At 45.6% G+C, this 26,434-nt stretch overlaps 1 protein-coding gene across 5 annotated transcripts in view; it reads right to left on the minus strand.

Moving 5' to 3' along the window:
• Positions 1-26,434, minus strand: part of CYTH3 (cytohesin 3) — an 89,854-nt gene that overhangs the window by 12,662 nt on the left and 50,758 nt on the right. For 4 of the 5 annotated variants that reach the window (XR_012376314.1, XM_073886378.1, XM_025863754.2 and 1 more), the window contains 5 exons: positions 15,596-15,631; positions 11,794-11,876; positions 10,263-10,327; positions 9,660-9,726; positions 2,375-2,493 (listed from right to left, as the gene is read on the minus strand). Coding sequence is in view for 4 of the 5 variants with exons in the window: in XM_073886378.1 (XP_073742479.1) it covers positions 2,375-2,493; positions 9,660-9,726; positions 10,263-10,327; positions 11,794-11,876; positions 15,596-15,631 (370 nt within the window). In the remaining variant the exon portion in view is untranslated. Of the gene's footprint in view, positions 1-2,374; positions 2,494-9,659; positions 9,727-10,262; positions 10,328-11,793; positions 11,877-15,595; positions 15,632-26,434 lie in introns of those variants that run through there. The other variant, XM_073886379.1, reaches the window with a different exon arrangement.

The following is a 26,434-nucleotide window of genomic DNA, read 5'->3' on the forward strand; positions in this document are numbered from 1 at the left end:
AGAGTTCTTCATACATTCTAGATAGAAGTCCTTCCTAGATTTATTTGTGACTTGTAAAAATTTCTCCTAGTCTGTGGATTGCCTCTTCACCTTCTTAATGATGTCCTTCTCAACACAAGTTTTCGATTTTGACGATGTCCCGTTTACCTACGTTTTTCTCTTACTGTTTGTTTTTGGTGTCACATCTAAGAAACTCTTGCCTAATCCAAGGTCACAAAGATCTACCCCCGTGTTTTCTTCTAAGTGTTTTATAGTTTTCCTTCTCACATGCAGGTATTTGATCCAGTTTAATTTTTGTGTACCCTGAGTGGTCCAATGGTATTCTTTTGCATGTGGATATCCAGGTGTCCCAGACCATTTGTTGAAAAGACTGTTCTTTCCCCCACTAAACTGTCCTGACACCTTCGTCGAAAATCACGTGACAATAAATGTAAGGGTTTATTTCTAGATTCTCCATTCTACTCCATGATCTAGAAGTCTATCCTTACACCAGTACCACACTATCTTGATTACTGTTTTTAGTCTGTCTTATATGTGAGTTCTGCAACTTTGTCCTTTTCCAAGATTGTGGCTATTTTGGGTCCCCTGATGTTCTACATTAATTTTAGGATGAGTCTGTCAACTTCTACAAAGAAGTTAGCTGGGACTTTGATAGGGAATGAGTTAAGTCTGTAGATCAAAGTTCCAATCCATGAACATGGGATATCTTTCCATTTACATAGGTCTTTTCATTTTTTTCAAAGTTCTGTAATTCAGAGTAAATATTTTGTACTTTTTATTAAATTTATTCCCAAGTATTTTATTCCTTTTAATGCTATTATAAAATGGAGTTTTTTTTAATATCTTTTCCAAGCTTGCTCATTGCTACTGTTTAGAAGTACGACTGAATTTTACATGTTGATCTTGTATCCTGCAGCCTTACTGAACTTGTTTATTCTAATGCTTTTAGTGATTCTTCAGGATTTTCTATATACACAATTCTGTCTTCTGCAAAGTTTTATTTCTTCCTTTCCAAACTAGATGCTTTTAATTTCATTTTCTTGCCCTAGAACTGCCAGTACCATGTTGAAGAGAATTGGTGAGCGTCAACCTTATCTTGTTCTTGCTCTTAGAAGCAAGCATAAAGTCAACTTGTGGGTTGCACAGGTGCCCTGCATCATATTAAGGAAGTTCCCTTCTTTTCCTGGTTTGTTGAACGCTTTTGTCTTGAAGCAGTGAATGCTGTCAAAAGCCTTTCCAACATCTACTGGGATGATCATGTGAGTTTTGCTCATTATTATATTGATACTGTGTATATTACTTTGACTTTTGTACACTGAACTAACCTTGTATTCGTGGGATAATGAATGCATGCATGGGGGTGAATGTATTGGTGTATAGTCATTTTTATATATTGCTAGATTTGATTTACTAATATTTAGTTGAGGACTTTTGCTTCAGTAGTCATAGGAGGTACTGCTCTGCAGGGTTGGTTGGTTGGTTTTAACTGTGACATCTCTGGTTCGGCACGGCGTCAGGTAGTACTGGCCACACAGAATGAGTCAGGAAGTGTTCTGCTTTCCACCTTTGATCAATTATTTTTAATAAAGAGCTAGAAACAGAAACCACCCCGGTTGAGCAACCGTTGGGCTCTTATTTAAAAACACTCTTGTTTGATCTTTGACTCAGGGGATGTGCTGCCTTAGATTCCTGCCCTAACCTCTGCTAAGAACAGCAAATGGACCCTTAGTTAGAGAAGGCTGGGAATGTAAATCTGTCCAGTGCTCTCCATTTAAAAAATTAATAACTTCCCACCTTCACTCATATCCCCAAGCAACAGGGGGAAGAAAACCACTGAGAAATCTGGTCTATTTCTGGGCAAAACATGAAAAGAAGATTAAGATGCTGAGGGGGCACCTGGGTGACTCAGTTGGTTGAACATCCAACTCAATTTCAGCTCAGCTCATGATCTCAGGGTCATGAGATCAAGCCCTGTGTCAGGCTCTGTGCTCGAGTCTGCTTGAGATTCTCTCTCCCTCTCCCTCTGCCCCTACTCCCTTGCACATGCTCGCAAGTGCATACTCTCTCTCTCTCAAATAAATAATCTTTAGAAGAAGAAGAAAAAAAAAGACGCTTTCTGAGGTACAGAGAAGAGGCAGCACCAGTTTCCGTTCTGCCATGGTTCCCTGAGTAAAGGTTTCCAGAGATCACAGACCCTACCTGGCCCCAGAGCACCCACACCTCTCTCCCCGCAAGGGCAGAGACAGCATGGGACTGCGCTAGGCCAACACAGTCGTGGGGAGCGGCACGTGCACCTTACGCCCATGTGTAACTGTGACAGACCCCGATGGGGAGGGCGGGCCCAGGTCGGGCTGCTGGTTCTCCTTCAACTTACCTTTCACCTAGATAGTCCCCAATTACGGTCTTATTTAGGCCTTCTCCTTTATACAGGAACTGGGCTACGTCTTCTGGGGAGTTCTGCAGCAGGTCATTTTCTATTAGAAACTGAATTCCCTGAAGAGGGACATAAGAAAGGAAGCTCTGGTTAGGCGGGTCGCCCAGACTCACTTTTCAGAGAGAAATACATCTAGAGTAATGATCTTACTGGCTGGGACATGGCAAATATACCGGGACAATCTGATTCTCACACCCCAGACTACATTTTTTTGCCCATCAGAGGAAAGCACATTCATTCCTCCTGGCAATTTAACAGGCTAAAAGACAAATAAACGGGTTACCGAGCAAACCATTACAAAGAAGGTACTAGAGATTATAAAAGCAGAGGTAATAACACCGAATTTCCCAAGCCCGGGAGAACGATCTGCCGTGTGTGCAAGAGGAGCACGTCCTTTGGGGTTGGCCAACCCACGCCCTCCCCAAGCTCCCCTCTTTCCTTACCATTCCTCGCTAAGTAACCATGTTCCCAGCTCCCCTTGCAACTAGCAATGCCCTTGTGACCCCGATCTGGTCACAGAAAGAAGTCTGGAAGGAGGACCTGGGGAAGCTGCTGCTTTCTTGACCAAAAGGGACTCGTGAGCAGCTCCTTCTCCCTCCTTCCTGCCTGGAATGTAGATGTGACGACCGGCACCCTCACGGCCAGTGGATGAGGGAAAGGCCGGGATGAACACAGGGCTGGGCTCCTGTCACTTGGGAGCCACTGGAGCCCCTGCAGCCACCCCTGCTGTGGGAGAACATAGTCCCTCGTGCAAGCGGTGTTCATGAGGCCTTCTGTGAGCTGTAGCTGACCACGGTGACTCATCTCTGTGCCACCGAGCTGAAGCCAGTGAAAATCCACACCCACTTGAAGGCCCTCAAGGGCACAGGTGACAATGAAAGGCTGCAGAGGCGCTGCCCTGGCCCGAAGTAGCCCTGCTCCTCTCCTGAGAAGCCCTGAGAATGGCGAAAATGTACCTCTTGACACAGCCTCTGAGCTGGTTTCCAAACTCAGGTTGACAAAGCTGGTAAGGGAATTTCCGTCCTCTATTTGCCTCTCTTTCTACAAATTCAGAGATTTTCCAGCTACCTCTCTCTGTGCCCAGGACCTGGGCTCCCTCACACCACATGGTCCCTCTGAGAGTCTGCTTTTTTTCCAAACATGTGAAGGTCCACAGCAGCCTTATTTAGAATTTCCCCCAAACTGGAAACCCAACAACATCCAAACAATAAGAGAAGCTCTAAATCCTATTCTGGTATGTTCCATACGATGGAACACTATGCAGCAACGAGAATGCACAACATGATGCACCTGACAGGTGTGACACGGAATAAAAGAACGACACGGAACGTACCTTATTTATATTTAGAGTTTTACAACAGGCAGCCCTGCTCTACGGTGACGGGGCAGAATTTGTTCGCTAGGAGGAGACACCAGAAAGACACTCCTGATACCCTACCAACACCTCTTGCTCTGGGTTACACAAGGATTTTAATGTGTAAAAATTCATCACGCTGTGCATTCAAAGTTTGTGCACCATATGCTGTTCTTCAAAAAATAAAGTTTACCAAAAAATCAGTATGTCTGATGATCCTAAATCAACTCTCATCTATTTCTGGTGGGAACTCAAGTGAGTCCAGGCCCCCCTGGGATCATCTTCTACTAGGGACGACGTGCACATTCCTTAAGGAAGCACTCCAATCCCGAGTACGCACCTGTCCAGCAAGGCCCCAGAAACCAGGCAAGGGACAAGAGTGCCGGTGCCGTCCGCACCCAGCACCCAGGGCTCTGTGCGGGAGGGGAGCTCTGGGCAGCGGGGTCGACTTTACAGTCAGCAGCCACGGCGAGCTGGGAGGGAGGCCCGGAGCGCACTCTCCGCCAGGGCTTCCCGAAGGGACCCACCCTGCCCACACCTGCATCTCGGGCTTCTGGCCCCAGGGCCTACGAGACAACACGCCTCTGTTGTTTCAGGCCACCGAGTTTGTGGTCATTACAGCGGCCGGGATCCGAGTACACTAGGTAAATGCTAATAAATGTTCCAGTATTATTAGACAACGTCCATGTTTTAAAATACCATTTAGAAGCAATGCCTGGGTGGCTCAGTCGGTTAAGCGTCTGCCGTCGGCTATGGTCCCAGGGTCCTGGGATCGAGCCCCAAGTTGGGCTCCCTGCTCAGTGGGGACCCTGCTTTTCTCCCTCTACCTTTTCCCCTCCCTACCCCCCTGCTTGTGATCTCCCTCTCCCTCTCTCAAATAAATAAATAAAATCTTTTTAAAAATATCATTTAGAAAACCAAACAGTAGAATCTACTGGAAGAGGGCACCATTCAACCCATTACATCTCGTGTATCTTTTCCTAATTCCTTGTTTTCAACCTTGGTGCTCTGTTCCAGGTGTGTCTCAGTCAGAACACATCTGGACTTTATTGCTGTTTCTTCAAACTAATGTGAAGGTGCCTTTTAAGAGGTAACTGAGCCCAAATTTATGGTGATTATGGATTTGTTACCACTCATTTCCTGAGCCTTCACATATGCTGGGTATTTCTCATGTCTTTTCAGCCTTCTGTTGAATTAAGTTTTCTTCATTCAATTTTCCCTAGTAATTTAAAAATCCTATCTTATCCCTATTTTTAGTGGTTGCTCTTAAGATTTTAACACTTAGGGATGCCTGGGTGCCTCAGTTGGTTAAGCGTCTCCGAAGACGGCTCAAGTCATGATCCCAGGGTCCTGGGATCGAGTCCTACGTCGGGCTCCCTGCTCAACGGGGAGTCTGCTTCTCCCTCTTCCTCTGCCCCTCCCCATGCTTGTGCTCACTCGCTCTGACAAATCAATCTTTAAAAAACAAAATTTTAATATTTCAACTTACATTCATCCATGAACATCTTGAAAACCTTAGCCAACACTGACTTCCCCGCTTCCCTTGTCCCTTGCTACTTACACACAGCTGATCTTGAACAACGCAGGGGTTATGGGCTCCCATACCCCCCCAAGTCGAAAACCTGTATGTAACTTTTGACTCCGCCAAAATCTACTAGTAGCCTACTGTTGACCAGAAGCCTTACCCATGGCAGTCAATTAACACATTTTATATGTTATATACTGCATTCTTACAACAGCATCACAATATTATAGTAACATTCTTACGATAGTAAGCTGGAGAAAAAATGTTACTAAGAAAGTTGTAAGGAAGAGAAATATGTTTCCAGTACTGTACTGTTTGTACTAAAAAAAAAAAAAAAAAAAAAAAAAATTCCACCCTCCCAGCTCAAACCCAGTGCTGCTCAGGAGTCACCTGTATTGAGGTAATCTGGGACTTTGATTTTTAAAACATTCCTTCAACAATCAGGCTCTCATTTAGACTTAACCGTATGTTTAGGTGGTTTCTTCGTGTCTCTCCCGTTTTATTCCGCACCCTGGATTCGTGTCCTGTTTATAGACACACTGTTCCACAATTTCTAGAGCTCATAGAACGTGTTAGCAGTTCCTTTTGTGAGTCCTTGCACATCTGAATGTCTTCACTTGCCTCCTCACATGGGTCTTGATACACAGAATGCTAGGTTTTATTATTTTTATTTTATTTGGTTTTCTGCGGGTCTACACCGGCCTCCCCAGAGAGCTCTAGGTTTTAAATCACGTTTCCTCCGACCCTGGAAAAGAGTTTCCCTGCTGTCTTTGATCCAGCGTTCCTGTTGTGATTCTGGTTTCTTCTTAGGTAATCTGGTCTTTCCTTCCTGGAAAGTCAGTGAATTTCTCTTTATCCGTAAGTTTTCTGGTATTTTACTTGATATTTCTACAGATCAGTGTCTGAAAAACTTTATCCTGCTTGGCATTTGGTGAGCCCTTTGATTTTGGGTATTTTATCTTAATCTAACTCTGAAATATTCCAGTATTTCTTTGACATACATCCTCCACTCTGTCTTCTATTCTCTCCTCCTGGGACTTTTGTTCGATGACATCTGAGCCACCAGACCTGCCTCCCGTGGCTCTGCTCAGAGCAGTGGGGAACAGGAGCACCACGATCCGTCTTGCCCGTGTCCCCGTCCCAGCCCCGGGCTGTGGGTTTTCAGAGGGTGTCGGTTCTTCACTTCCACGGACCTTTTCCACAACTCTCCATTTTCTGCACCATGGATAAGCCAACACCCCACCATCTCTGATGAGATTTACAATATACAAAACATCCTACTTTTAATGTTTCCTCCTGTGTTAGTTCTGTTTGTGGTGTTTCACGTCTCTTTCATGGGGTCAAGCAGCTCATACATTTGGTGATTCCTGGTTGGGTGATGACCTTTGTATTTCAGATTCTCTGGTAGCCCAACCGAATGCCGTCTGTTTCTGGAGCAGGTGACGCGGCCAGCTGGGGCGCTCAGAAGCTGGTCTCTGGGAGCGGGTGTTTCTCCTCCTCTTCCTTGGTGAGGCCGGTGGAGAAGACACCTGCGTCTCCCACCTGGGGGCACACAGCACCGCTCCGTGCAAGCTCAGCCAAGGGTGAACAATATGGAGGTCCCCTCCCTGGTCCCACGTCCCACACCTGCTGCCCAAGTGAGCCGAGCCCCTGATGTGGCTCTCCCGTCCCAGAGCAAATCTTTCCCGAGTGTGCTTCGGGCTACCGTTCATCTTTCATCTTTCAGGGTTTCCTCAATTTCTAGTCGACTGAGCAAACTCCTGCTTCTTACAGATTCGTATATTTTTAAAGGCATTTCTAGGAAACTGGGAATAAGAGAGCCTGTGAATATTTCCTGCTTCCTTGATCGAATCAACCTTTCCTCTTACTCATTTCTAACCCCAAGCGCTGCCTCTGTGTATCTAATGTACCTGCAAAAACAGAAGCTCCCGCTCAAAATGTCACCACTCTGTGACTTACTTCCTGCTAGCCTGAAAGTCTCTGATTCGAGCCTGTTTCACAACGCCGTGTGTGAGATTACCCAGGGCTGTTTTGGACTGAACGTCTGAGTCTCCCAAAGATCCCTATCTTGAAGCTCTAGCCCCCAATGTGATGTTCAGAAGTGGGGCCCTGGGAGGCAGGGTCAGACGAGGTCATATGGGCGGGGCTCTGATCTGAGGGAACCCCTGCCCTTTTAAGAAGAGACACCAGGGGGCGCTCTCCAGCTTCTTCTGGGCCGTTTGGGGACACAGTGAGGAGGCCGCCTGTCAGTGGGGAAGAGAGCTCTCACGGAACCCAGTCATGCTGGCAGCCTGACCTTGGACTTCCAGCCTCCAGAACGGTGAACGAGTAAATGTCTAGTGTTTGGGCCACCAGTCCACGGTATTTTGTTATGGTGGCCCAAGTGGACTCCGACGAGTGCTATAATCGTCTATAAGACAAGGGAAATCTCGTTATTTTTCCCCAGCAAAGGGCCACATGCAGACTAAATTTACCATAATTACAAATAAGTTGTTGGGTAGCACCAATAATTAATACCTTAAAAATCTCTCAGGTGGAGAGGCATCTAGGCAAAATGAGGCCTGCAGGGCAGCTGGCCACGGCCCAGGCAAAGCAGATAAAGCAGCTGCTTCCTTGGACTTGGAGGTGGAGACACCCCACAGGGCTGGACTCCCAGGGCTGCCGACAAACCAAACCCAGGCTCCCACAAGAGTCCAGTGAAGTGCGGTGGTCACGGGCCCGAGTCTGAGGTGGATTCCTCGCTCCGGACACTGGGCACGTCTCAGAGGCTCTGTGCCTCATTCCCCCCGACTGCGCCGCAGGCATTAAAAGGGAACCCACCCCGTAAGGGTAAGTGTACTAATTACAGTGCTTCGTTAGCAGTTCCTGATGCGTGGCAAGTTCTCAGGAAGCGTGGGTCAGCCCGCCTGGCGGCACATCTCACGCCAGGTGTGCGCAGCACAAGAGGACGGGCTAGAGCCGAGCAGAGCGACAGCACCGCCGAAGCACCGGAGTGTCGGTGTGCGCGCCTCGTGCGGTGGACGTGGACTCATCCCCGGACTTGTTGGCGTGCTGTCCTGCACTGCACCTCAAAACATAAGGTCCGGTTTTCAAAACAGCCACTCGTGAGGTATCTCTCGAGATGCTGCCAATGCTTATCAAATCTGCTGGTTAAGCCAACTCTCTAAGTTCAACTCCTCAAGAAAGGGAAAAAACAACAAAAAACGCTTCTAGCTCCAAACCTCAAGTCATTACCAAATTCACAAAATCATTCCTGGGGACAGCTGCATTCCACTTTGGGGCTGGTGGATGCCCCCTAAGCAGAAAATCGGGAAGCAACAGGAAATTTTTCATGGAGGTGGGAATACTCCAGCTAAACAAAGACCCTCCTCCGGCGGCAGCCGTGGTGAGGCTGAGGAGAGTCCACATGTGCAAGCCATTTCTTGACATTTTGCAACTGTGCTTGCACCTAGAAATGCAAGTTTACAGATCTTAGACCTTGCACAGTGCAATTCTTGCAATCAACATTTACTGAATGAACAAATCATTAATTAGCACAGAGGCTCAATGCCAAAAATAAATAAATAAAATCCCAAGGAAGGTGTGTGATGTGAATGCCACCTAAAGATCACTGTGGAATGAAGTCAGCTCCGCAGTTAGAAGCCTCCGGGGACACGGCATTCCTCTCTGGGACCTCGAGCCCTGGTGGCTAACTCAGATCCGCTCTTCTGTCTCAAAACCTAACGGTCTTGCAGCTGAGCCATATTCCACAAAGCGTTTACAGGTTCTGCTAAGTCTTCTGGTTCAACCTCAAAGACAAGTAGCTGCATGTTGCAGCTTTCATTATTTTCGGGTGTTTTCCTAGAAAATCCAACTGGAGGAAAGACCTGGTATTGCCTTCAATCAGGAGAGCTCCCAGTCCTTCATGCAGACGTCTTCTCTCGAAAGTGAATGGGAGGAACAAAGTCCCCAGACTTGAACCATTTAACCCCCCAGCAGACACCCAGGGTGCAGCCCTGCCCACCAGCTCCCCGGGCTGTGGGCCATGCCGCAGTGGGAGAACACACCGCTCGGCCTGGCCACGCCGAGGGCCTGTCCACGCCAGCCGCTGCCGGGGCCGGGGGCGGGGGGGCCTCACCCGGAGCTTCACACGCAAAGAAAGGTCTTCGCGTCCAGGGATGAGGGCCACGGGCACTTGTGCTTCACCCCACTCACTGGCAGCAGCCCCTACGTGATACAAACTTAACTTCCGCTCTCAGTACCTGTGAGGGGGTATGACCGACCACCTTTGTCCAAAATGAGAGAGCCAACCAAACCGGTGAACCCCACAGTCTCTTGCAGGCCAGAACACTGGAACGTTGGCTTACCTTTTTGGGATCCATGTTGAATTTCTTCCTCCCCATAGCTATCTGCTTGTTCCTCTGGGTAGTTTTGCTATGCATTTCAAAGAGTTAAGTCATTAGTGAACTGTTTGCACCAACTGCAAGAGGGCAGGCGGTCTCCCCAGCACTTGGGCCAGCACCTCCGTGCACAAAATCACCCAGGCTCCCCCGCCCCTCTGCCCTCCACCCCTGCAGCCCCGCCCCTCCACCCCCCACCACAGAGGTGGCCCGTGGCTGCCGGGGCTCTTTCCTACACTTGATTCCTTCTACAGAAAAAGCTAATAATGACAAACAGCGATTTAAGGAAAGCACAGTTTCCTGCTGTACAGAGAGGCTACTTCTGCAGAGGTTAATCTGGAGGAGCTGTGCTTCCAGGGAAGGGAGCGGAGAGCCGCAGCCCCCAGAGCAGCCCCGACTCCTCCGCAAAGAGCAGGAAGGGGTGAGGGGTGGGGAGCAGAGGACCCAACAGCCCCACAAAGGCCGCCCCACTTTGTGATCCCAGCCACCCAGCGCCCGCTGTGGTCACACGGCAGCTGAGGCAGGAAGGGAAGAGGTGAGTAACTCAGCCGTGCGGCACCAACGGCGTACCTCTCCTCCACTGAAGTCAGATTGTCAATCTCTGTCATCACTTCGGCGATTTCATATTTCAGCCTCTGCCAAAAAAGAAGACAGACATTTGGCGGTGGGGCTCTTTACCATCCCCTCCTAGACTCGAGAAATTCCAGCCTCCCAGACACACAAGCTTCCCTGAGGCCTCGTGTGGACGGGAAAACCAGTACTTTCCATCCAGTCCAAGCAGCCCCAACTCAGGAGAAAGCACGATCGTCAGCTGTCCACCTGTCGCCAGAACAAGCTCGGAGGGGCCCACCGGGCAGATTCTAGAGTATGTGTATGCAAAACACAAGAGCAAAGGGAAGCGGGGAGGCCTTCGCTCACTCACTGCGGCTGTTCAGCTCCTCCTCCCCAGCCTCCGGCCACCCTCCCTGCCTTCTTCACGGCCATGGTCTTCCTCTCCTCTTGGGAAGACCAGGGCAAAGGTGCCGAGGCCAGTGTCGGGTCCCGAGCCATCAGTCTGTGTGCGAGACGGAGCGGCAGGGACAGAGCCCAGGAGGTGACAGCAGAACGCACCTGGGGCTCGGATATGCCAAGAACCCCAGAAGGGACAGGCTCCCCTGTGCCTCCGCACGGCTCCACCACTTACTGGCTGTGGGACCTCCGGCAACGCTCTTACCCTCCCTGGGCCTCAGTGCTCCCAACTCAAAGGTGAGGCCACTACAGCTACCTGAGCCTCCACGGGCACCACTGTCGCTAATGTCCAAACAGGACGACAAATCTTAAAATATATTCTTACTCTGCAACCAAAGCACCCATTCTGGGACACAGTGATTTTTACACGAAGGAAGGGTAACCTTACAAGAAAAAGTTCCACAGATTACCTTTCAAATACAAAGACACTGTTATTAAGACACTACTGTTTTGTTCACCAAGGAAGTTCAGACCTCAGATGCGGGCTCCTAGGAAGGAGGTGCTGTCTGAGGGCTTGGTCTTGCAGCAAGTGGCCAGTGAGGCCACATTCATTTTGACGTGACAAAGATTCGGGAGCTTCTCGAAGAAGAGCCACACATCTGACTAACTTCCCCACGGAAACCCCAAGTGCAAGCAGTGCTGGTCTCCTCAATAATGTCCACCACGGTCTGAGCCTGAGGTTGAGGCCTGGCGCGCCGGGCTCCGAGGACACAGCCGCGACAAGTGCGGTGCTCGGCCGTGTTTTGTCATTCTGTCCCCACCAGCTAGTCGGCGCTCGGGGGTCCGCACGCCAGAAACGGGACGGCAGGCTCTGGGGGCTAGGGATTTTTGCAAACGAATAGGGCCTTCTTCCACCTGAGAGAGCCATCCACATCGTCGACAAGTGCCCTCACTGTGGGCTCCAGCTCCGTGGCCGCACGGCCTGGTGAGCACAATCTGCTTTACCAACTAGGGTAACCCTTTCACTCCCTTCCCGGGTTAGGATACAGACATATGAGATGCCCAGTTTTTACCTTTTCATGAATTATTTTAGTGATTATTTTGCCTAAAAGCAAAAACTAAGGGGAGTTTTTGGTTTGTTTTTTTTTTTTACCTCAATGTCATCAATAAGTTCCTTTTTTCTTCGACGAATGTCTAAAAGTTCTTCTCTCTCTTCTAATGAGAGGTCTTCGGGCACTGGAAGAAAAAAAAAAAAATCAAACAATTAAACTACCACCAGTCTGGAGCCCATGTTGGCAACGTCTAGTGAGGTTGAAGATGGCACATCAACACGTCAGCGGGTCTGTAGGTAGGCATCTAGCCCCAAAAGAACCCTAGCAAGTAGACCCCATGTAATATATTCATAGCAGCCTTGTTTGTAATAGGAAAACCACCCAAATATCCTCTAATAATGAATAAATGGTGGTACATTTATAAAACAGAATCCCACGCAACAATAAAAAATGGCTGAACTCAGTCTATCAATACAGGTGAGCCGCTCAGAACAGAAAAGGTAAAGCAGACTGGAGACTGTATACGGCCGTTTGGGGAGGCTGAAAGTCAAGCACACGCTTTGGAGGTGAGACGTGCATGTATGTACAGAACATAAGCGCACTAAAGTTCTGGATAGCAGTTGCTCCGGAGAAGGCTGGATGGCAGGAAACACATTCCAGAACAACTCAGGGAAGTGTCAGTGCAGTGGGGGGAGGGTAGCCAGTACGTGGGTAACTGAATTTTTGTATTATTATTATTGACAGAGAATTGTTAATAACATCCTCTTATTGACTAACCTCCCCCATTCCTACCATGTCTGTACTCTTTTCTTTAATTGTGCTGCAACTAGTATTTCATTAAGCTTTTCAAAGAAGAAGCTTTTGATTTTTAATACTCCTCTATTGTGCATTTAAGTCCTACTTCATTAATTTCTTTAAAGAAACAAAAGATGGAGAATCTGATCAAAAAGCAAGAGAGCACACAGATTCCAGAAATGAGGAGAATACGGTCATGGTGCAGGGGTAGACACACTGAGGGATGCACCAGAAGCCAAGCCAGTGAAGTCCCCCCAGACAGACAGAAGCTTGCTTTGTAACAGAGCTGACACCGCAGCTCAAAAAGACAGGGTGGACATGTCAATAAGTGACACGTGCTGTGTGATACATCGGTTATCCTTGTGCACAAATTGAGGCTGAATCCCTGTTTATCATACGTATTTTCAACCAACTTCAAGTGGAACAAAGGCTTAAATAGAAAGGCAACACCACAATTTTTAGAATAGGGGAGAACTTGTTTACAACTTCAGAGTAGGAAAGGATTTCTTAAACAAGATAGGAAAAAATGTAAATCACAAAAATATCAATAAATTCACCATTAAAATTAAGACCCTTTGGTCACCAAATTCCACACCATGTAGAGTTAAGCCAAACACCATCAAAGGGTTGGTATTCTGGATGGAATACAGAACTCTTACAAAGAAGGGGGAGAGATTTTAAAACCAAGGTTAGTAAATGGGCAAAAGACTTGAACAGACACAAAACTGAAAAGGAATCTATCAATGGCCATGTGAAAAGACATCAACTCTCTTAATCCTCGGGGAAATGCAAATTCAAATCTCAGGGAGAGACCTCTACTAACATGGTGGTAAAGCTCACTGAATACATAGTAAGGCGATTTCTTAAAACTCAAAAACCCATGAGGACAAAGATAATGAGGGTGGGGAGAGCAACAGGTTTTGAAGCTAAAAGACTGACTGGACCAGCAGTGACTCGCTTAACTAAGGTGAGCAAGAAGAATCTTATGCCAACAGGGTGGGGGCGGGGGGGTGGGGCAGACCAAGGCATAACCTGACTCCTTGGGCATCCAAGGGCTTGGGAACTGGTCAGGTCAGTCTGGGGGCGGGCTGAGAAGAGGAGTAAGCTCATGAGAGGACTGGATGAGGCTGTGTGAGAGCTATGGGACCCCTTCATCTCCTCCAGCTCCACAGAAGATTCTACACAGTCAGGGGGCCCAGGGGTCACCCCACACACGAGAGTGCACCACACCAAAGACCAGGGATGTGCGCCGGGCTGACACCCCGTCACCACCACCACCCATCTCCCCATGGGGCTCCCGGACTACTGGCAACCACCCTTTACCCACCTGCACCATCCTGGACTAGAGGTAGGAGGGGGTCTTCTCTGCAGAATCAGACCAGCTTTAGATGCAAAGAGACTGATCTGCGGGGTGGGGGGCTGTCCACCAGCAACCAGCACACCTAGATCACCCCACAGAGAAACCGGTCAACGAGGCCTCCTGACACACTCAAGAGTTCCCAGTAACCTCTAGCCTTGCACTCTCCTGAGATAAGCCTCTAACATGCCAGATACCAGAACAGAAACAAAGAGGTCAACGTGGTTACACCTTGGGGAGCAAGACATGTGGGAAGCCAGGGACATGCTCGTCTCCCCCACTACAGCCCTGTGGAACCACTGCCTGATGCATACATACCTGAGAAATGTAAAAACCTGAAGAAAGACACGCATGTCACAATCACCCAACGGGGGGGGGGGGGGGGGGGGGGTGGAGTAAGGGGAGAGAAAGAGAGAAAACAAGTCTGCTCAGAGTGGAAACCGGCATGGCCACTTTGGAAAACCATTTGGTTCCTATCGAAGATGTGCCTAAGCAATGGACCAGTGATTTTACTCCTAGGTGTATATGTACTAAATTCTTGAGCGCTGCAACAGAAGATATGATAATGTCAAAGAAGCACACTTTGTAGAAGAAAACGGAGAGAAAGGATGGGAAGAGACGTTGTACATTCAGGCAAGAGACTCCCGAACCATGGTAAAAATAAATCACATACAAGCACAAACAAGTGGATCACCTCAGGAAAAGAATATGGAGAGGGACGCTTTCTATCAATTTCAAAAACAAAAAAAATTAAACAATATGTTGTTTGGGTATACAAATATATACATAGTAACAATAAAGACAATCACTGGAATGATAAATAGGGAATTCACAATAATATTTACTTCTTAGGAGGAAAGAAAAGGGGTATACAGGATACTTTGAAAGGAGTAGTATGCTCTTTCGTGAACAAATACTCATCTTGCTATCAAATGAAAATTTAATTTTTAAATCTTCAATGAAAACATTTTTTAAAAGCCAGGCAGAGCTCCTGGCCCTTGAGTGGACGTGCAGACTACGTTCTTCCACAAAGTAGTTACAACTCTGAGAATTTAGATAAAGCAGAGAAAGATCTTTTTTCATATAGGACAACACCTAGTGTATTTCAGCTCAGAAAATTCAATGCGATTTAGTCATTAAAACCAACAGTCAAGGGCAAAGAAGGAAAAAAGCTGGCCAGATCCCCCTCCCTAAATAAGCCATAGAGATTTCTTTTTTTTTTTTTTTAAAGATTGTATTTATTTATTTGACAGAGAGATAGCGAGAGCAGGAACACAAGCAGAGGGAGTGGGAGAGGGAGAAGCAGGCTTCCCCCTGAGCAAGGAGCCGGATGCGGGGCTCGATCCCAGGACCCTGGGATCGTGACCTGAGCCGAAGGCAGATGCCTAACCATCTGAGCCACCCAGGTGCCCCAGCCACAGAGATTTCTTATTTTCAGTTTTCTTCTGCTGAGCTGTCCAGGTTGAGAGAGGAAAACAAGACTCTGCAAGGTGAGGGCTGTCATGCCATCACCAACAGACATTTTTGTTTCTTTTCAGAAAGAAACACCTCCGGCCCCTCCCTCCGACCCAGAAGATGAGGAGGGCTGGCTGACAGCAAGGAGTGACGGCCGGGGAATGCATCTCCACACCAGGCTGACCTGATGCTAGACCCTCAAGCTTCTACCCATACCCTTTAAACTCTCCTTCACTGATGCGCATCTTTTCCTGTCCCGTTAAGGCCCCAAGGAGTTAAACAAATCAAGTACTGACCATTTACTTTACCAGGGCTTCCCAGATTTTGCCGGTCTAAAAGAAAGAAACATTTTGTAAGGTGGGATAAGGTGTAGAATAAGGTTCTTATTCTTATAGCTTCACACTGTCCCACTTAAGGGCTGAAATGATACTGTCTATACTTCTGCCAAAAAAAAAAAAAAATTGAGTGAACGAGAACAATCGTTAAGCCTATTTGATGGACACAGCAGTAGCCATCATCTATTTCATATTCTAAGGGTTTGAAATCTGTCATAGTAGAGAGTAAAAAAGAAAAGTTTCTAGTCTTCGCTGGCCAGTAGTATCTCTTATGGTTGTATCTACTAGGGCATTTGGCTGAAGTATTAATAGGAAATCATGTGATGCTCCCTGGTGCATTACAAAGAATAAATAAGAGGAACAGAAATATGCGACAAAATACTAGAACAATCTCTGCCCAGGTTCTGTGGCTTCAATATCTCACTAACCTATTCCTTTTCTTGACACCCAGGATGTGCAGCGAACACCAACATTCAGCTGTGGCTCCAGCTGTTGGGGGAAAGTTCTAGCAGTATCTCTCTGCATCCTAAATAACTCTGCAGTCACATCATCTGCTGACCTGCAGGTGCTTTCACACATGCACGCACCACACTAAGAATGGGATAAGCGGTGTGCAGAGCAGGCATCCTTAATTATCAAGACCTTTTCTCGCAGCAACGCACCCAGGGAAGGCAGTATAGAGTTTGGATCCGCTACCTGACATCACCATCATTTTGTCCTGTTGACACTGTTAGGTAGGATGAAAACAGGAAAGTCTCATGGTTGATTTTTTTTCCCCCCTCAGAAAGCTGGCCCTATTTAATTGAAAACCTAATACATGGATATGGTTTTATACACACACACACACACACACACACTGTACACATAAAAGGACATATGATAAGACATTTTTCCTTCCAACCTCAATAAAACCCGTCTCCTAAAAAAAAAAAAAAAAAAAAAATTAGGGACGCCTGGGTGGCTCAGGTGGTTAAGCATCTGCCTTCGGCTCAGGTCATGATCCCAGGGTCCTGGGATCAAGTCCTACATCGGGCTCCTTGCTCAGCGGGAAGTCAGCTTCTGCCGCTCCCCCTGCTTGTTCTGTCTCGCTCTCTGACAAATAAATAAAATCTTAAAAAAAATTAATTGGAAATTACTGGTAAGATTCAGTGAAATCACTTCACAGTTGAATGCCCCTATCGTGAGCTTCCAAATGGTATCCTGACTTTCCAGGGACAGGCTTGAGCAAGGCCCTTCATCACCCGGGACTCAGTTCTTCACCCACAGAATGACAGGGAGGCTGGATGAGTTCAACTGCTGGATTATCACGATTATCACTGCAAGTTCTAAAGCAGAATGAGTCTACTTTAGCCACAAAGGAGCAGGTCTGGTTTCAACAAATATAAGTATTTTCGCGAAGGAAAAGCAACGGGGAAAGAAGTCAAAAATTCCCAATTTTAGTACAAAAATGATCCAGTGACATTTCCTCGGGAGCATCAGGAGCAAATTCAGGGGATTCAGGCTAGGTTCTGACCTCGCTCAAGCTCTAGCCTACACAGATGGAGATCAGCAAAACCATGGGTGGTGAGGTCTATGTTTTGGGTTCAGGACTGTATGAATTTAATTCAAGTACGTAAGTGAGATCTTCTGCTTCCAGCCCCGTTGGAGTAACAGGGACTAGACTTACATCCTGACTAAAATGGCTATGCAAAGACTTAGACCCAATTCTATACCCTACAAAATATCTTCCAAAAACGAAGGGGTGGGGCGCTGGAGTGGCTCAGTCAGTTAAGTGTCCAGCTCTTGATTTCAACTCAGGTCATGATCTCATGGTTGTGAGATCAAGCCCAGAGCTGTACTTTGCACTGGGTGTGGAGCCTGCTTAGGATTCTCTCTCTCCAGGGCACCTGGGTGGGCCAATTAGGCAGTCGGCTCTTGATTTCAGCTTGGGTCATGATCTCAGGATCCTGGGATTGAGTCCCATTGTCAGGCTCCGCACTCAGTGGGGAGTCCGCTTGAGATTCTCTCTCTCCCTCTGCCCCCTTCCCCCAATCACACTCTCTCTAAAAATAAATAATTTTTTAAAAGATTTTATTTATTTGACAGAGACACATCAAGAGAGGAAAAACAAGCAGGGGGAGAGGGAGAAGCAGCCCAATGCGGGGCTCGATCCCAGGATCCTGGGACCATGACGTGAGCTGAAGGCAGACGCTTAACGACTGAGCCACCCAGGCGCCCCCAAATAAATAAATTTTTAAAAAAAGATTCTCTCTCTCCCTCCGCCCCCCCGCCTCCCTCACTATTAAAAAAAAAAGAAGAAGTGAAACAAAGACATTTTCAGACATACAAACTTCAAAGAATTCATCACTATGTGATCTGCGCCATAAGAAATGCAAAAGTCCTTCAGGCAGGGGGGAAAAAAAACTATAGCAGATGAAAATCTGAATTTCCATAAAAGAATACAGAGTACTATTAACGGTAATTATGTGAGTAAACATTGTTCCCTCATGATGTGAGTCTCTTTAAAAGATTTACTGTTACTGTTAAAAGCAAAAATAATGACAAATGTGTTAGGTTAATAACATATGTAAAACAGCACAAAACCTGGGAGGGGAGAAATCGAAGTATAGTGATTTAAGGTTCTCATCGTAGATGTAAAGTGGCATACTATCATTTGATGGTAGACTGATGAATTAAAGCTATAGAATATCTTAGAATCACCACTATTTAAAAACTATGAAAATAACCCACTGAAATAGAGTACACAGTGTTACATCAAGAAATTAAAAATCATTAATTTACCATATTTAATAACATCTAAGATCCCATCAAGTGTAAGATGAATCCTCCATTTCAGAGATGTTAAAATGTGGAAAATGTACAAACCAGAATCAGTGAAAAATGGAAGATTATCACACATTAAAATATAAGCAGATGGTATTCCAAAATTAAGTATTTTCTAATTTTGAAATTATATTAATAATCCAGTTATCTAACAGATTCCAATCTACTAAGAAACTGCAATTTGGTTTACTGCTATAAAATATCTATGGACTGTCTTGCAAACTTGACACTGACACACACACACACACACACACACACACACACACACACACACACACACACCCCCACCGTCTTCCATAAAGTCAATCAGTGGCTCTCCAACTTCTTCCATGGGACAGGAATGGTCCCCAAGTATGAACCACACCCAGAAACCCTCACTATGTTTTAGTCACAATATGTCAAATGTGATATCTAACAAATTGCCCATTGCACAAAAGTTTGGTAATAGTTGATGGGGCGCCTGGGTGGCTCAGTGGTTAAGCAGCTGCCTTCAGCTCAGGTCATGGTCCCAGGGTCCTGGGATCGAGCCCCGCATCGGGCTCCCTGCTCTGTGGTAAGTCTGCTTCTCCCTCTCCCACTCCCCCTGCTTGTGTTCCCTCTCTCGCTCTCTATCAAATAAATAAAATCTTTAAAAAAATAAAAAATAAAAAGATAAGATAGAATTCAAATAATCACATGCAACTAACTCACAACCCCACATTTTTGGCTACCGAGTCCTAATTGAAAGTGATTATCACTTACCCTTAAATTTTATCTTGATTACTAATCAATACTAACTTTTTTGTTATAATTTGGGTTTTTTGTTGTTTTGGTTTTGGTTTTTAGAGTTTTGGTCCGCTCAGAGAAAAATCAGTTCCACGGGGCACACGGAACACTGGCAGAGCAAGGGCTTGGCAACTGGTCCTGCTGACTCATTAAGTAAGAATTCTGTACAAATTGTGGTTTAACCCACAGAGAAATAATACCTACCTTGTAACACTAAAAGAACAGATTAAGTTAGCACGAGTTCCTAGCTACTACTGAAGTGACGAGAATCATACAAAGAACAGAAACGAAGGCTATGGGCTCCCAGCTGAAATGCCACCACATGCATGGACCCAGACTAGAGATGTCCATCAACTGCCAGCCAACTCACAGAATGGTGGCACAAAATAAACCAGTGTCATTTTAAGCCATTTACTTTGGAATACTTTGTTATGTTACACAGCAATAAATGATTTACAATATACATAAATGAAATTTACAATATACATAAATTTACAATATACATAAATGAAAAAAGGACCAAGTTTAAAAACATGGACTCAAAAAATTTCAACTAAATGTTCTCTACAAGAGGCACATGCAAAATAGAAGAATACCTAATGATTGAAGGTGAGAGGGTAGAGTGCTTTGCCAGACAAACCCTTACCAAAGTTAAGTTGCTCCCACTACAGTAACATAGGAAATCAAAGACAGTCACTAGATAATGGCATATTGTTCATTTAATTACATGACTAATAAGACTAAATTTGTATGCCACTAACAAAATAGGCTCAAAATACATAAAGTAGAAATTGACATATACGTAAAAATGGCATTTTTCCCAAAAGTAAAAAAAGGAAAGATATAGATTTGACTGACACAATTCACAAGCTTGCACTAATGGACATACTGTATTTCAACAATTTTAAGATATACATTCTTTTTCACATTTTAACATCTTTGAAATCAGCCGTGGCATATACAGGTCACTGCCTTATCTGTGAATATGATTATTGTTAGAGGCATAATTGAACTCGACGTTTTTGTCACACACACAATTTGAGAACCATCTGATGAAGGGTTATTGCTTGGTTATTGCTTCAAACTTTTTATTGATACCTTCTGGTAAAATCACCAAAGTCACAGCATAAAAACTTACAGAATTTGAAAAATCCCAAAGACAACAAAGAAGTGCTCTTCTGAGAGATGCTGCGTCACCCATGCCTTCAGTGGCACAGAGGACAAGGCTATGTAGAAAAACACAAATACTCCCCACAGAGGGATTCTGAAAAGTGGGACTCTATGAAGAAGTTCTGGAAGTACCCTGACCAACTTATTTTGGTCATATTTTACTTTTTATATGAATGCACAATGTAAAAGTCTATTAAAAATGTTTAAATAGGTTTTAAAGCACTCTTTCACAAAATTCTAAGTGATAAGAAATCATGAAGTCTGGTTAAGTCGGCAGCTTTTTTGTTCTTAGTGGCACATAAAATAATGATGCATCTTACAACTGATGGAGACAGAGATTCAATCAGATCCCCATACCCGACAGCTGGGTGATACACTCCTTTCGAGGGCATGTGGCACATTCATGCAAAGTGACAGCATACTGCATTAAAAAAGGTCAGTAAATCTCCTAGGGCTGGTATGGTGGATACAACCTCAGCAGGTACCTTACTATGAAGGAGAGATTATTAGCAAACTGAAAATTACACTCCCAGACTCTTACATTTAGTTTGCTAAGGATGAATGAGGCTGTACCCAGATTCTCAGGAGCTCCTCCTCCCACCTTATTCCTGGCTGGCCAGCAAGGACGTGAATGCCGAGGATTTTTCTGGAACAGCATTCTCGTGCTCAGGCTCCAGCTCCCTGGGAATTGAGAATTCAGCAGCTTCCTGATTCAGCCTCTGGGGGCTCATCACAGCTGGGGACATACCCAGAACCAATGGTTCCAGGGGTCACCAGGGAGGCATTCCTTTGGTGACTGCATTCTGGAGACCCAGGCCAGACCCAGGCCAGAGCCCAGCGCTATGGCAAGTACCCAATTCTCTGGATTATGCCCTCCCTTCCTGCTCCAAATACTCAGCGTGCTTTAGGCTTCTTGCACAGAACTCTTTACTGAAAAAAAAAAAAAAAAAAAAACTGGTATCATGAAGAGCACATTCTCTGACCACAGAATAATTCCATTAGAAAGAGTAACCAAACAGTGACTAGAAAAAAAAATTTTTTGTTTGGAAATTGAGAAGCACCATTCTAGAGAACGCATTGGTCCAAGAAGATATAAAGTAAGTGACAAAACAATGAGGTGAAAATAATGAAGAAAATATCAGTGTCTGTGTGTTAGTAAACCATGGAGTCAAAACTGAAAATGCTTATTTTAGAAAAAAGTTAAGCTGAAAATAAGCTAAGCATTCACCTCCAGAGATTAGAAAAATCTCAAGTGTTTAAACCTAAAGGAGAAAATAATACAGAGAAGAAATTCATTCAAAAAGTGCCACGAAGCCACTTTGGCAGCTCTTCAAAAACATAAAACACAAAGTTCACATACAACCCTACAGTCCCTCTCCTGGGTACTTACCAAGAGAACCGGGACACAGGTCCACACAAACTTGACTGTGGATGTTCACAGCAGCTATGGGCACCACAGCCACGAAGTAGAAACAACCCAAATGTCAGTCTCGAGATGAATGGATCAACACAGTGTGGCCCATCGACACAATGGAGTATTATTCAGCCACAAAAAGGAACGAAGCACTGATCCATGCTTGAAAACATTACGCCGAGTAAAAGCAGCCAGCCACAAAGGACTACACATTGTAGGACTTCATTTATCAGATGTGTCCAGAACAGGCCAAGAACAGACAAATGAATTTGTGGTGACAGAAATCGGAAGAACGGTTAATCTGAAAAGCAGAGGAAGGTACTGAATGAGGAAGGGCACAGAAGAGCCTTGTGTGGTATTGCAAACGTTCTAGATTCTGATCCAGGTGGTGGTTATACAAGTGTTGGCACACATATGTGTGTAAAACACCTTGACTTCTATGCACACTTAACATTTGAGCATTGTATTTATTGCCCCTAAAAGTCTACTTATGGATAAGTAATCCCTTTTATTTTAATTTTTTAAAAGATTTTATTTGAGAGAGAGTGTGTGTGTGTGTGAGAGAGAGCAGGGGGAGAAGCAGAGGGGGAGGACAGAGAACATCTCAAGCAGACTCCCCATTGAGCACGGAGCCTAATGCAGGGCTCGATCCCAGGACCCTGAGATCACGACCTGAGCTGAAATCAAGAACCCAAGAATCGGACGCTTAGCCAACTGAGCCACCCAGGTGCCCCAAGTAGTCTCTCTTAATTCTCAATAAAGAGAAGGAATGGGGCACCTGGGTGGCTCAGTCCTTAAGCGTCTGCGTTCGGCTCGGGTCGTGATCCCAGGGTCCTGGGATCGAGCCCCACATCGGGCTCCCCGCTCAGCAGGGAGTCTGCTTCTCCCTCTCCCACTCCCCTGCGTGTGTTCCTGCTCTCTCTGTCAAATAAATAAATAAAATCTTTAAAAAAAAAAAATAAAGAGAAGGAAGAATACATTTCCTGCAAAAGACACGAAAATGACACTGTATGAAGCTGCCGACGCTCATCCACCTAGGATGACCTAAAGACAAATCTGGCCTGAGGTACAAACAGGCCTCCGATGGTCTCACGGCCACGTCCGCCTCACATCCTGTGGCTTGTTATTTTTTCCAAAGTCCCCTCCCACCTTAGATCTGCATATCTATCACTGAATGAGGCAGGTTAAGAATGTTTGCACAATACAAAGATAACAGATAAAATCAGCCATACACTGAGATTAGAGCAGTCTCAGCAAGTTTTTAAGTTAACTGCTCTGTCTTGAACTCATATGGTACTGCCCTCCCCGCCAGATCACCTCTGCCTCCATATATAAACCCCCTCCGACCACCAACATGCCAACCCACAGCTGTCACTGTTTGGTGACCCCCAAGGAAGGACGGCAGAGGTAAAGGACAATTTATTCTCTGACTCCATCTGGCAAAACTACACAGAAGAGCCGACGACTTGGCCGGCTCTCTGGAATCTTTATCTGAATCCATGGCCTCCAGTTCATCTTCTATCGCAGTTCCTTACACGTGGTCTGCTGGCCTCCTCTGTCAGCAACCTGGAGGGGTCTGTCTAAAATAGGGTTCTGGGATGCCTGGGTGGCTCAGTCGGTTAAGCGGCTGCCTTCGGCCCGGGTCATGATCCCAGGGTCCTGGGATCAAGTCCCACATTGGGCTCCTTGCTCAGCAGGGAATCTGCTTCTCCCTCTCTCTCCCTCTGCTTGTGCTCTGTCAAATAAATAAGATCTTTAAAAAAATAATAATAAAATAAAATAGGGTTCCAATCACATGCCTATCGGATCAGAACCTCTGGGTATGAGGCCTAGGGCTCCGCATATTAACAAGCTTCCCCAACGATTCTGTTGAACACTGGAATTTGAGAACCCCTGCTAAAAAGGTGGCTACAAACATGTCAGTCCTGAACTCAAATCATGAGCACAAGGTATTAAGTACAGAGGCGACCTGATAGAGTCCTTAGGGCCCGGCTACCTGCCTCAAAGCTGGCCCCGGTCTCTTACCAGCTGCGACCACTACAGGCAACTTACCTAACCTGTCTGTGCCTCGGTTTCCTTGCCTATAAATAGGATAATATTTATCACTATGTAAAAAAAAAAAAAGCTAATCAAAATCGAATTCTCCTCTTGAATGTTATCTGAAATTTGCAAATATTGAATCTTAAATCAAATAAGCATTTACAGATCTTAAAAGATACACATTTTTACTCAATCGTGAAAAATAATGAACAATGAGACTTTGTCTCCTGCATAACTGAACGATAGAGCAAAATAAATATTTGGACATCAAGCCTGTTTAACTGTTGTTCTTCCCCCGCCCCACAGCCAGAAGGTTCAGGGCAGGGTAGAAGGTGGAGGGGGCAGTTTCACAAAGAGGCACGAATAAATATCGCGTGAAGACAGCTCGGCACTTCTGCAGAGCTGAACATGGGCTTATAATACAATCCCACAATCACACTCCCAGGTATTCACCCAAATGAGCTGAAAACTTATGCCCACACAAAAACCTGCACACACGGGTTTACAGCAGCTTTAGTCATAGTTGCCAAAACCTAGAAGCAAACAAGATGTCCTTCAGCAGGTGAAGAGATAAATTGTGGCACAGCAGACAAGAGAAATGCTATTTGGCAAGAAAAAGAGCTATCAAGCCAAAAGACATGGCAGAACCTGAATGCATGTTAGTAAGTGAAAAAAGCTTGTCTAAAAAGGCTGCATAGCCTGTGATTCCAACTACATGATGTTCTAGAAAAGGCAAAACCAGGGAGTCAGTAAAAGGATCGACGGCTGCTAGGGGTTAGGGAGACAAGGGAAGGGATGAACAGGTGAGCACGGGGGATTTGTAGGGTGGTAAATGTATTGTGTATGATACTGTCATGGTGGATACATGTCATTACGCGTTTGGCAAAACCTTACACAGAAGGAAGAGCAGAAGCCTATTGTAAACTATGGGCTTTGGGTAATGAGTATGTATCAATACTGGCTCGTCAATAGTTACAAATGTACCACACTAACGTATGATGCTCCTAACAGGGAAACCTGATATGGAGGGGAGCTTCTGGGAATTCCTTAGCACCTGAAAGATCTACTGCTTTCTTCTTATGTAACCTGAGGTATGCATAAGGTTGGTAAGACTTCCCACAGTCATATCAAATTACCACTAACAATAAAAACTGATTCCATCCCAATGTGAGCCACTACTAACCTCTGCTCTGTGAAGCTCTGTGCCTCCTGCCGCTACAGACAAGAGCTGCCCATACTATTAGTGTAGAGAAAACAGCATTTTGTCTTGATTTAAAAAAAAAAAAATTTTAAGTAACCTACACCTAACGTGGGGCTCAAACTCACAACTCCGAGATGAGAGTCACATGCTCTTCTGACTGAGCCAGCCAGGTGCCCCTTTATCTTTATTTTTTTTTTTAAGATTTTATTTATTTACTTGAGAGAGAATGAGAGAGAGAGAGAGCATGAGAGGGGGGAGGGTCAAAGGGAGAAGCAGACTCCCCGCTGAGCAGGGAGCCCGACGCGGGACTCGATCCCGGGACTCCAGGATCATGACCTGAGCCAAAGGCAGTCGCTTAACAAACTGAGCCACCCAGGCGCCCCCTTTATCTTTATTTTGATCAGCTTTGGACAGAAGAGTGAATTTCTTTTAGGCGGGGGGGGGGGGAGACAAACAAACAAAGAATTTAAACCCATCATACACAAAACTAGAGTTGTTTTGCATGTGAAGAAAGTGGGATGGGACGCCCCCTCTTCCTTTGAGGGGGATTGTATCTGTTACTTCTCAAGTGTTTTGGAAAGAGTAATGATAGGGTTTTAGAGAACACCACTTTCAACGCGGGGCACCTGAGTCAACAAAGAAAATCCCAGAGGGATGCGCATGCCCACAAAGTTCTCCGTGAACTCTAATGAGCCAAGAGCAGAAGATGCTTCACAGTTGAAAGGGGCACTCAACAGTCGAGAAGAGAACAAAGAATTCCCCTGAAACAAATGAGGCCAAACAGAACATGCTGGAAAAAGTCTTTTTTTTTAAATGACTGAAAACTTCCCAAATTTGCCAAAAAAACAAAAACAAAAACAAAAACCCCAAAAGCCTACAAATTCAAGAAGGTGAGCAAACTCCAAATAGCATAAGCCACTCAGGCATCCCAGGAGAAAACATTCTAAGTGAAGGAAAGCTGAATTTGTCACCAGCAGACCTGCCCTAAAAGAATGGCCAAAGTTCTCTAAACAGAAAGGAGATGATAAAAGAAGGAATCTTGGAATATAGAAAAGAAGGAAGAACAACAGGAAGAGTAAAAATGTGGGTAAGGACAGTTACCTTTCCTTCTCCAGTTTTCTAAATTATGGTTGAGACAAAAATTAGAATACTGTCTGATGTAGTATGTAGAAGAAATAGTTAAGCAATATAAAGGGAGGTAAGGTTTCTCTAGTTCATTTGAATTGGAAAAATGACGACACCAGTAAACTATAATTATATAAACATGCAATTACTGGGGCATCTGGGTGGCTCAGTCAGTTAAACGTCTGCCTTCGGCTCAGGTCGTGATCCCAGGGTCCTGGGATCAAGCCCTGCATTGGGCTCCCTGCTCAGGGGGGAGTCAGTT

Source organism: Callorhinus ursinus, unplaced genomic scaffold, assembly GCF_003265705.2.
Source record: "Callorhinus ursinus isolate GAN/ISIS: 27379988/994484 unplaced genomic scaffold, GSC_fseal_2.0 scaffold70, whole genome shotgun sequence".
NCBI lineage: Eukaryota > Metazoa > Chordata > Mammalia > Carnivora > Otariidae > Callorhinus > Callorhinus ursinus.